The sequence below is a fragment of the Helianthus annuus genome, chromosome 10 (assembly GCF_002127325.2).
Source record: "Helianthus annuus cultivar XRQ/B chromosome 10, HanXRQr2.0-SUNRISE, whole genome shotgun sequence".
Classification (NCBI taxonomy): Eukaryota; Viridiplantae; Streptophyta; class Magnoliopsida; order Asterales; family Asteraceae; genus Helianthus; species Helianthus annuus.
The window spans coordinates 6,925,142-6,938,026 of NC_035442.2; the positions used below are offsets into that span (position 1 = coordinate 6,925,142).

General features: G+C 39.4%; 1 protein-coding gene across 1 annotated transcript; it reads left to right on the top strand.

Moving 5' to 3' along the window:
- Positions 1–12,090: 12,090 nt before the first annotated feature.
- On the top strand, positions 12,091–12,495 carry LOC110880468. The gene has a single exon (XM_022128991.1). It carries the CDS (start codon positions 12,091–12,093, stop codon positions 12,493–12,495), a length of 405 nt encoding a protein of 134 aa, XP_021984683.1.
- The last annotated feature ends 390 nt before the right edge of the window (positions 12,496–12,885 follow it).

Below are 12,885 nucleotides of genomic sequence, written 5' to 3' on the forward strand. Positions count from 1 at the left end.
GGAGGAAGACGTACACAAGACCGCGTTTAGGACTCGTTATGGACATTACGAGTTCCTAGTGATGCCGTTTGGACTCACTAACGCACCAGCCGCGTTCATGGATCTCATGAATCGCGTCTGTAAACCTTATTTAGATAAGTTCGTCATCGTCTTCATTGATGACATTCTTATCTACTCGAAGAGCCAAGCTGACCATGAGAAACACCTGCGTTGTATTCTCAAACTTCTAAATCAAGAGAAGCTTTATGCCAAATTTTCGAAGTGTGAATTTTGGCTTCGAGAAGTCCAATTCCTTGGACATGTTGTGAGTGAGCGTGGTATCCAAGTAGATCCCGCTAAAGTAGAAGCAGTCATGAACTGGCAGGAGCCGAAGACTCCTACCGAGATTCGCAGTTTCCTCGGATTGGCAGGATATTATAGGAGATTCATCGAGAACTTTTCAAGGATTGCTGCGCCCCTAACTTCGTTGACCCGTAAGAAGATTAAGTTTGATTGGGGCCCTAAGCAGCAGGAATCCTTTGACATTCTGAAGCAGAAGCTGAGCAATGCGCCAGTGTTGACATTGCCCGATGGTATAGATGAATTTGTGGTGTATTGTGATGCATCACATACGGGCATGGGTTGCGTACTCATGCAGAAAGGCAAAGTCATTGCCTACGCTTCTCGACAGCTCAAGGTGCACGAGAAGAACTACACCACCCACGATTTGGAATTGGGTGCAGTTGTATTTGCTTTGAAGCTATGGAGACATTACTTGTATGGAACCAAGTGCATAATTTATTCGGATCACAAGAGTCTTCAACACTTGTTCAATCAGAAGGAATTGAACATGCGTCAAAGGCGATGGATGGAAACTCTCAATGATTATGACTGTGAGATAAGATACCATCCAGGCAAGGCAAATGTGGTTGCCGACGCCTTAAGCAGAAAAGAAAGGGTTAAACCAATCAGAATCAATGCCAAGCGCATTGAGATAAGAAATAATTTGAATGAAAGGGTGTTAGCTGCACAGAAGGAAGCTGTGTTGGAAGCTAACTATCCTGCAGAAAAGTTGGGAGTAACTGAGGAGCAGTTATCCCACGACAAGGATGGAATGCTACGACTAAACGGACGAATATGGGTTCCAGTTTATGGAGGACTTCGAGATGTTATCCTCCAGGAAGCCCACAGCTCTAAATATTCCGTTCATCCTGGAGCTGATAAGATGTACCAGGATTTGAAATCAAACTACTGGTGGATTGGTTTGAAAAAGTCCGTGGCCGAGTATGTGGCCAAATGTTTGACTTGTGCGCAGGTCAAGGCTGAGCATCAGAAGCCGTCAGGTTTGCTTCAGCAACCTGAAATTCCCAAGTGGAAATGGGAAATGGTGACAATGGATTTTATCACCAAGTTGCCGAAAACGAAAAAGGGAAATGATACCATATGGGTCATAGTAGACAGACTGACTAAGTCAGCCCATTTTCTACCCATCAAAGAGACGTATAGCTCAGATATGTTAGCTCAATTATACGTCGATAAGATAGTAGCGCTACATGGTATACCTATATCTATTATTTCTGATAGAGATACTAGATATACGTCACATTTTTGGAAGAGTTTCCAACAGTCGTTGGGCACTCGTTTGAATTTTAGTACGGCTTATCATCCTCAGACCGATGGTCAGAGTGAGCGTACTATTCAAACTTTGGAAGACATGCTTCGTGCATGTGCGATCGACTTAGGTGGTAGTTGGGATAAGAACCTACCACTGATTGAATTCTCCTACAACAATAGCTACCATTCCAGCATAAAGGCTGCGCCTTTTGAGGCCCTATACGGTAGAAAGTGTAGATCGCCCATTTGTTGGGCAGAAGTTGGAGATGTCCAGTTATCTGGACCAGATATCGTCTTTGAGACGACAGACAAGATCGTTCAGATCCGTGATCGTTTGAAAGCTGCCAGGGATAGGCAGAAAAGTTATGCGGATCCTAAGCGCAAAGATTTTCACTTTGATGTGGGTGAAAAAGTGTTGCTTAAGGTATCACCTTGGAAAGGTGTAATGCGATTTGGAAAGAAAGGCAAGCTAAGCCCGAGATATATAGGACCTTTCGAGATAATCGAACGTGTCGGGGCAGTCGCTTACAAGTTAAACTTGCCTGAAGAGCTTAGTGCTATTCATAATGTGTTCCATATCTGTAACTTGAAGAAGTGTTTCGCTGACGATTCACTGGTTATACCGCATACAGATATACACATAGACGAAAGTCTAAAATTTGTGGAAAAACCTTTGTCGATTGAGGATCGACAGGTAAAGAAGCTTCGAAGGAAGCACGTGCCTATTGTTAAGGTCAAGTGGGATGCCCGTAGAGGTCCCGAATACACGTGGGAAGTGGAATCCACGATGAAAGAAAAATATCCCCATTTGTTTGAATAAATCTCGGGGTCGAGATTTCTTTTAAGGGGGTGAGGATGTAACACCTCGAAAAATTTCGTCCAATAATGTCTTGACACGTGTCATAAGGTTCCGCTATGTGAAAACATACTTTAGAGGGACTAAAAGTGACAAACGGTGAAAACTATGGAACGTAAGGGTCCAAAGTGTCAACAATGGATAAATAGGCTCTATGATAACCCCACATAATGTTTATAACCTTTAACGGATGGTTCATGGATCATACGACGCGGAAATTGCACAAAAGTGAAGTATTGTAAACTATAGGGGCCAAAAGTGTCAACATGTTTAATTTATACCTCTGAGTGAACTTTTGGCAGACCCGAAGCTTTGTATAGCTAAAATATACTCACTAGAATATGTGGTAAAAATTTCATGAAGTTTCGTCAACGTATGAGAAAGTTATGGCCAAAACCGTACTTAAGGGACTAAAAGCGTCAACGTCAAATTTCATGGCTTTTCGGTTGAGCGCAAAGTTATCCGAGGATATTACCATGTTGGTAAAAGTCCTAAGGTTCTTAAAAACCAAGTTTGGGGGTTTACGGGTCGAGAAAAGTAGCCGAAACATCGCGTACAAGTTCAGGGGTCAAAGCTGTCAAGTTTGAAACTTATTTTGGCTGAACCAGGGTCAGGCGACCCGCCTGGTAAAGCCCAAGCGGGCCGCGTGGGTTGCCCAGCGAGCAGAAATTCGTTTTGGGTCATATTGAGTCCGAATTCAAGTGCATTACAGTTGTATCTTGCCTCCAAATGCTCCAATTAGAAGCCTTGCATGCCTACATCAACAGTAAACCTCAAAAAAAACTCTGCTTTAAATCCGAATTCATCTCATTTCTTGGCATTTACAATTGTGAACAAGAACACCAAGACTTGCAAGAGCTCTCAAAGCTTCTCTGCAGATAATCTGATCATCAAGGCCGACTTCTAGTGTCCACTAAACATCTCTAGGACCTTTGTAAGCTTTCAATTCGTTCTTTAATCCGTTCTTGTTGTGTTTATTGATAAAAGTCAAACTGGGTGTTCATAACCTTTGACTTTCTGATTAAACGGATTTCTTTCAGTCATTTCTCGAATTGAAACTTGTTATAGATTAGTAATTATGTGGGAAACAAACCCTCTAAAGGGTACTAACTGATTCCCACTACATGCATGCTAAATGTCGAGTCAAACCTATTTCTAAAAAGTCAACAGAAGCGATTTTTGTGAAAAATGACATGATTAATGATATAGATGACATGCAACCTGATTGATCATTAAAAATAACTTGTAATACATGTAAGAATGTGTTTTAATCATCATCAACTCGACAATCTATAGTATAGACACGAATCGGAACCGAAAGTCTTGTAAAACGATTATTTCGTAGACCATCGATTCGGATTCGTACATGCATGTTCGAGATCTGTATTGGAAAGTATTTTTGACTATTTTTATTTTAGTTAAACTTTCTGGAATTTTCTTTGATTAAGTCTATGCTTAGCCTATTCGAATGCATGTTTCCGATTTATGCATAAAGTTGACTATCTTGCCTTTTTGATATAAAACGTGATTTTTGGAAAAGTAAAAGAGTAGAAATCTTTATTTTTAATATATAAACTTGCACCGAAAATTTCGGATCAGTTGGTGGTCCAGATTGTGAGTTATGGCCATTAGCGTAAAACTATATTATAAATTTACATAAACGGTCCTTTTCGCGTAGAACCCGTTTCTGGCCACGTTTTGATTCAAAACTTTTTACCAACAGAAGTAATATAATATTCTGGGAATTTTGATGATTTTTAATTAATTTTTGGCTGAACGGATCCTAGATCACCGAGTCATTTCGGCTTATGTCGGTTTTGACCGTTTTAGCCATAAAATGAGTTTTACACATCCTTTTGACCCGAAACCTTTTTCTACTGATTTTATATGATGAATAAATTATTTTAAGTATTCTGGAAATATAAAAATCTCAGATTTAATTTGAAAACCCGAAAACGCCCTTAAATCGCATATTTAGCGTTTTAAGCGTATAGTAAGCGTTATACTTGTTTTAAACATATAAGACCTATACCTACTGATGTGTTTAGCTTATTTTCATATAAAAACAGTAAGTATAAGTATATGAACTCAGATTTCCAGTTTTGGCATTTTTAGCCCTTGTGAAATTACTAAATTGCCCCTACGGTGCATAGTTTGGTTTTAAATGATAAATTTGATATATGGGTCATACCCTACTGATATAATATGTTATATTAAGTATATTTACTGTATGAACCAGACCCGAAACTCAGATTTCTAATTTTACCCTTTTATCATCTTTTAAATGACCAAAATGCCCTTCTAAGGCATAAATTGGGTTTAAAATTATTCCGGGCAATATAGGACATAACTTACTGATATAATATCATATTTTAAGCATATTATCTCAGGGAACTTGCATTTGAATCATTGGTCTACCCGTATCGCCCTTTTCGCGTTCGGTTCGGGTTACGTAACTAGTTTGCGTAAATTGACCGAAACGGGTCAAACGATATCATTTTTATTTCGAAATCCAGAATGTATTTAGTATACCCATATTATACAAGTATTCAAACTTGTCGGGTCTAAATCACATTCTATCCGGTCTTTCGCTTAATCGTGCGTAAACCGTATCATTCCTAAAACTAACCGGTCAAAGCTTAAGCTTAAATAAAAGGCCGTTAGGAATCTAATAGGTTAATTATAAACCTTTGTTCCAGATTAGGAGGCCCGGTAAAAGCTACCAACACTTATCATTTGTGACTTATACTTGCTCAGGTAAATACATTTTGACTTATTTTCCCTATACGGGCTTGGGGTACGGTATTTAAAATACCGCTTGATCGGGCGCACAAGTCCTGCGCCTTATAGGTGTACAGTCTTGAATAGCTTGTGCGACTTCGTTTAAACAGTTTTGTCTTACTTAAAGGCTTTGGGGGGTTGTTGACCGTGTCCCGGATATCCTTGGCATTATCTTACGAGATGGCCACGACCAGAGCACGGGGTGTAGGCGTACACCCGACGTGTATAACTCTTTAATGTGGTGTGTCATTTAATCTCTAGCCCGGACAGTAGATCCCGGGCCACCAGAGATAAAAGTGCATGTAATTCGTTCACAAGTTTATATTATATAATTATCCCAAGTTAATAAAAATATTTATGCCTTGTGCATTTAAATCAATTTTCAATCATTTCAAAATGAGTCAGTCGATTTGTATTTACCAGTGTAAACTGACGTATTTTTCCCAAAAGGTTAAGTGCAGGTACTATACGGAATTAGGCTGGTTGTTTCCTAAGAGCGTCCGCTATAGTCTCGCAAACTCGGACGACAATTATCTGTTGAACTATTTATTTCTATTTTATTTGATCCGCCTGTGGATCCATTTCAACTACTGTGATATTTATTATTACACTTTATTTAAGGTTGAAATGTTTCTATTCTGCTTCCGCTGTGCATTATTATATTGTGTTGATTGTCTATGACGATGCCAACTACGTCACTGTACCCCACACCGGGCCCACCGGTGACACGTGGAAATGGGGGTGTGACAGGTAGGCACGTCAATTGAATCCCACATCGACCAGAAAGGGATTTGAGGTGCCTGCTTGCTTCATTTAAATAAGAGTCTCAGTAGTTTGTTTAGGTACCAGTTTCTTTAACGGGAATGCTCTAGTATAGAGAATCCTGAGTATATGATACCCCGTTGGGTGTTGTTAGTAGTCGTTTTTTGGAGCGCGAGTAGGAGCAGGAGTAGGGAAACTCTACATCAACGTGCCGCAGATAGTTTTAAGGTATGCTCTCGTTTAAGTTTATGTTTAGTTGTTTATTATTTATTTTTAGTAGTTAATATTAGTTTTATTATTAGTAATAATATATTAGTAGTAGTAGTGTTAGTATTATTTTTAGGTACTAGGGTTATTGTCAGGGGCGAGTATTGGGTAGCCTAGCCTTAGTTAGGCATGGACTGATCACCCATGCTTAAACAAGGTAGGGTTAACCAATATCCAACCATGATAATGACTAGTTAGGTGTACCATTACCTAACCTAGGATTATGTAATTGTGTCAGGACCTTGAGACATAACCCAGTATTACTAGCGGCTGTTAAGCAATTACTAATCAGGTGAGTCATCATACTTGTCTTTTAAACTGTGATAGTATACTCGTCCATAACTGGTAATAATGAGAATGCTGCAGTATGCATGTGTCAGTAGGGGTATATGGGATCCTATTATGCTTAATGAGGTGTGTCACTCTGGGAAGGGTAATAAGGTGTTGTACCCACAGGCACTTCGTGCTTATAAGGTCCAACGACACACACTCATACCTATGTGACGGCCGTAGGGGGCACAGCTGGAGGACCAGTATGTCTCTTGTACGGTGGTTTGTGACAAGTCAAATGTGACCTATAAGGTTCAATGAGGCCCAATCTGACTATAATGTGGTCACATGCCCATATTGTGTATGCATATAATGTAAACGGTGGTCTGTCTTTATAAAAATTGTATAGTATGAGCTCACCAGTATATATCTGACGTCGTTTTGAGTATACTTATCTCAGGTGAGTCATAAGGAAAGCTATAGGAACTACTTGACAGTTGTGGAGTTTAGAAGATCAAGGAGTTCTTAGTTGCCAAAAGTTTGTGAATAAACAAAGTGTTGTACTCAGACTATTATAAGTTTTAATGAAAGTTTAGTTTGTTTCCGCTGTAAGTGTATCAATTGTGCACAATCACCCGGGTTACGGGGTGGGTGTTACAGTTGGTATCAGAGCCCGAGGTTTTAGCGAATTAGGTATTGCAGGAATGCCTAAGCTTTAACCAGTAGTTCTCTAAAGATTAAATAGCACACTCAGACTAGGCCAAATAACATGTTCTTAGGAAAAGTACTTGCATAGTCAGTTGAGTGACGCTAGAAGAAGTAAACTATGTTGTGCCTTTCTATGTGCTATATATATATATATATACACGTATAATGTAAGTATCTATAGAAAACCCACTTTAATTTAGAAAACCCGGGAAACTCAAAGCTCCCGATGTTTTTTTTTCTTGAAAAAATTTACACATGTTATATACATGTTTTTAAGGGTTTTGGGCAAAAAAAATCAAAAAAGCGCCGAGTAGATATTTTAAAAAAAAAATAAAACAAGTTTTGGTGTAACACATGTTACAAATATGTCAGATGAATGTAACATGTGTTACATCAAAACTTGTTTATTTTTTTTAAAATATCTACTCGGCGCTTTTTTGATTTTTTTTGCCTAAAACCCTTAAAAACATGTATATAACATGTGTAAATTTTTTCAAGAAAAAAAAACATCGGGAGCTTTGAGTTTCCCGGGTTTTCTAAATTAAAGTGGGTTTTCTATACATCCTTCCCCCGTATATATATATATATATATATATATATATATATATATATATATATATATATATATATATATATATATATATATGTATATATATATGTATCTCTATGTGATGTTTAGAGTTGTTATATTATAATGATGTATCATACATACTAGTAACTCTGTATACTCATATTCCTATAGGAAGGAGACAATGTCTGAACATAGAGATGAACAAGGGTCTAGAAATAATCAGAATAACAGAAGGAGAGAGGAAGATTCTTATAGGACTCGAACTCCCTCTCATAGTGTCAGGTCCCGGTCTAGTATAAGCATGCGTCTAAATACTGAGGATATCCACAATATAGCTGTGGAAGTGGCTAAGGTAATAAAGAATGCACAAACCGGTAATGTTAACCAATCTGGAGAACGACATGAAGAAAGCTCAGCAGCCACCACGCCAGTACGAAGGGAAGGAATGGGCGAAAGGAAAAACACTATTGCAACCATGCCACTAGAAGGAAAAGGTGAATATTCCAAATCAAAGGAATGTACTTATAAGCACTTCGTGTCCTGTAAACCTCAGTCCTTTGATGGAAGAAAGGGAGCACTAGAAGCTCAAGATTGGCTCAACAGAATGGAGTCAGTATTAGACATATGTGAGTGTGATGACCGCAACAAAGTACGGTTCGCCGTACATATGTTTGAAGCTGAAGCCCTTCACTGGTGGAACATTGTGGTCCGAACAGAGGGAAAAGAAAAGGTTAAGGAGATGAAGTGGGAGGAGTTTATTCATAAGTTTCTTGCTAAGTATTGTCCTCCCAGTGAGACCGAACAACTGGAAGTCGAATTCTTTCAGTTAAAAATGGGAAATAAAACCTATCGAGAGTATGTTTCTCGTTTCAACGACATATCTCGACTGGTTTCTTATTTAGCATTGACCGAGGAACAACTGATCAATAGGTTTATTTGGGGTCTACCCTCTGAAATGAGGGTGTTTATCAAATCCAAATCCCCCAAGACTTTTGCAGAAACTGTTGAGGCTGGCGCCGTCATGGCTGCCGAGATGATTCTAAGGCAGGCTGAGTCTCCCGCGCCAAAAAGGAAGTGGGAAGAAAGAAAGGGGGACACCCGGAATAACAACTTTAAAAAGCCTAAAACATTTCCTCAATGTCAAAATTGCAAATGCTTTCATACAGGGGAATGTCGTTTTCCTTGTCCAAATTGTAAAAAGACGGGTCATGCTCTTCAAGAATGCAAGGAAAAGAAGAAGTGTTTCAAATGTGGAGACCCTAACCACATGAAATCTGAATGTCCCGAACTCAAAAGAAATGATAGGACACAACCAAATCAGCCAAAAGGGCAGGCATTTGTACTCACCACGGAAGAAGCCAAGACCAATACAGACGTTATCACGGGTACGTATCTTGTAAATGATGTATATGCGCGTGTGTTATTTGATACCGGTGCAAATAGAAGTCTAGTGTCAACTACCTTTAGACCTTACTTGAACCAGGCGTCCCAAACCCTAGATCATGCCTTTACAGTAGAAATGGCTGATGGAAGTCAAAGAGAGATAGTTGACATAGTTAAGAACTGTAAAATAAGCTTAAACAACCATGTTATCCCTATAGACCTAATGCCTATGGAACTTGGAGAATTCGACATAGTCATAGGAATGGACTGGTTGACACCATATCATGCGGAAGTTATATGTGACAAAAGGATCGTCCGACTCCGATTACCCAACGACAAACAACTAACTGTATCGGGAGACCGCACTGACAAGACTAAGAACCTCATCACGATAGAACAAGCACATAAATGCCTAAGGAAAGGGTATGTTGCTTTTCTAGCATATGTCATAAACACTACAGAAAAGCAGAAGGTCGAGGAAGTGCCAGTAGTACGAGAATACCCCGAAGTGTTTCCCGATGAGCTCCCGGGACTACCATCGGATAGACAGGTTGAGTTTCGCATTGACCTAGTTCCCGGTACATCACCGATTGCTAAGTCGCCATACAGCCTAGCCCCGAAAGAAATGCGAGAACTCTAGAAGCAACTACAAGAGTTGCTTGACAAGGGGTTTATCCAACCTAGTTCGTCGCCATGGGGGGCACCCATCTTGTTTGTCAAGAAGAAAGATGGGACGATGCGCCTGTGCATCGATTATAGGGACTTGAATAAAGCCACTATAAAGAATAAATACCCTTTGCCCAGGATCGACGACTTGTTTGATCAATTACAAGGGGCAAGCTATTTCTCTAAAATAGACTTGAGGTCTGGATACCACCAAGTGAAAGTTGCACCAGAAGACATACCTAAGACTGCCTTCAGGACTAGGTATGGTCATTATGAATTTTTGGTAATGCCATTTGGATTAACCAACGCACCTGCAGTGTTCATGGACCTCATGAACAGGGTTTGTAAACCTTACCTCGATAAGTTTGTGATCGTTTTTATTGACGATATCCTTATCTACTCTAAGAACGAGGTAGAACATGAACAACACCTGAGAGCAGTCCTTGAATCGTTCAAGAAAGAAAAACTCTATGCAAAGTTCTCTAAGTGTGAATTTTGGATACGTGAGGTGCAATTCCTAGGCCACGTGATAAATGAATGTGGAATACAAGTTGACCCTGCAAAGATCGAGGCCATCAAGGAATGGGAAGTACCGAAGAATCCCACTGAAATCAGAAGATTTCTGGGGTTAGCAAGATACTATAGAATGTTTATTCAAGACTTCTCAAAGATTGCGACACCATTAACCACACTAACCTAGAAAGCCTCTAAGTTTAATTGGGGACCTAAACAAGAAGAAGCCTTTAACACATTAAAGCATAAGTTATGTAGCGCCCCAATACTGTCACTTCCTGAGGGAATAAAAGATTTTGCCGTCTACTGTGATGCATCTCACTATGGTATGGGATGTGTACTCATGCAAAGAGGCAAAGTGATTGCCTACGCCTCTAGACAGTTGAAGATTCATGAACGAAACTACACAACCCATGATTTGGAACTTGGTGCCATAGTGTTCGCATTGAAAATTTGGAGGCATTATCTTTACAGTACAAAGTGCACTATCTATAGTGACCATAAAAGTTTAAAACACATATTTGAGCAGAAGGAGCTCAATATGCGTCAGAGACAATGGATGGAGTTATTAAGTGATTACGACTGTGAGATCCAATACCATCCAGGTAAGGCAAACATAGTAGCAGATGCTCTAAGTAGAAAAGAGAAACCTCAACCAATAAGAATTCGTGCAACCAGAATAGGGGTTAAAACTAGTCTCTTAGATCAAGTTAAGAATATACAACAAGAAGCCTTAAAAGAGAATCATATTGTAAAAGAAAGAATGATTGGGAGACTGAAGCTACTGACAATGGGAAATGATAATATCCTTAGGTTCAATAATAGGATATGGGTTCCTAATTTTGGAGGACTGCAGGATACAATCTTAGAGGAAGCTCATAAGTCTAAGTATTCCATTCACCCTGGCAGTGACAAGATGTATAAGGATTTAAGGAGAGATTATTGGTGGCCAGGAATGAAGTGATCTATTGCCCATTATGTGGAAAAGTGCCTTACATGCCTTAAGGTGAAGGCAGAACATCAAAAACCCTTTGGATACTTGCAACAACCAGAGATCCCAGAATGGTAATGGGAGAAAATCACCATGGATTTTATCACGAAGCTCCTAAGGTCAAGTCACGGCTATGATACTATTTGGGTAATAGTGGACAGACTGACCAAGTCTGCACACTTCGTGCCAATTCGTGAGGACTATAAGATGAACAAGCTAGCTCAAATTTACATCAAAGAAATAGTCTCACGACATGGGGTGCCTGTATCGATCATATCAGACAGAGATATTCGTTTCACATCTAAATTCTGGCAAAGTTTCCAACAAGAGTTGGGAACCAAGCTTAATCTAAGCACTGCATATCATCCTCAAACGGATGGGCAGAGTGAACGGACTATTCAGACATTAGAAGATATGCTTCGGGCTTGTGTAATTGATTTTGGTGGAAGTTGGGACACTCATCTACCACTCATCGAATTCGCCTACAATAATAGCTATCACACCAGCATCAAAGCTGCACCTTATGAAGCTTTATACGGAAGAAGGTGCCGAACTCCTATCTGTTGGACGGAAGTAGGGGAAAGTCAACTATCAGGACCAGAAATCATTGTGGAGACCACAGAAAAGATCCAGCAAATCAAAGAAAGGATGAAAAGTGCTCAAGATCGACAAAAGAGTTATGCAGATCAGAGGCGTAAACCCCTAGAGTTCCAACTAGGGGATAAAGTAATGCTTAAGGTATCACCTCTGAAAGGAGTGATTCGGTTTGGAAAGAAGGGAAAGTTGAAACCCCGATACATTGGACCGTTTGAAGTAACAAGCAAAGTAGGACCAGTGGCTTATCGGCTAAAACTTCCTGAACAGCTGGCAAAAATACATAATACTTTCCATGTATCAAATTTAAGGAAGTGCCTAGTGGACGAAGCCCAACAAATACCCCTGGAAGACGTACAGGTTGACGAAAAACTCAACTTCATTGAAGAACCACTACAAATCGAAGATAGGAAGGTTAAAAAGTTACGCAAGAAGGAAATCCCGTTAGTCAAAGTCAAGTGGAACGCACGTCATGGACCCAACTTTACATGGGAACTAGAAAACATAATGAAAGACAAGTACCCTCATCTTTTTAAGTAATGACAAATTTCGAGGACGAAATTTTTGTAAGGAGGGAAGGATGTAATACCCCGAACCTTAATGTGCTGGTTATAAACGTGTGAAATATGTAATTTATATTTCATATATTGTTAAACGAGTAAGATGATTGTGTGAAAGGTGAAATATCTTGACAAACCTTGGCTAATATAGGAGACCGTTAATATTAATAATTAAATATATTATTTTATTTACCTTACTCCGTTTTTAATGAAACTTAGGTTAACGTAGATAAAAATATGCTCGTTCTAATGAAATATTCGGCGTTTTATAAAACGTCATATTTTAAAAGTTATACAAGAAAAACGAGTTAAGCAGCTGAATTAATATATATATGCAAGCAAGCTAGCAGGTCAAGCAGGTAGGTAGGCA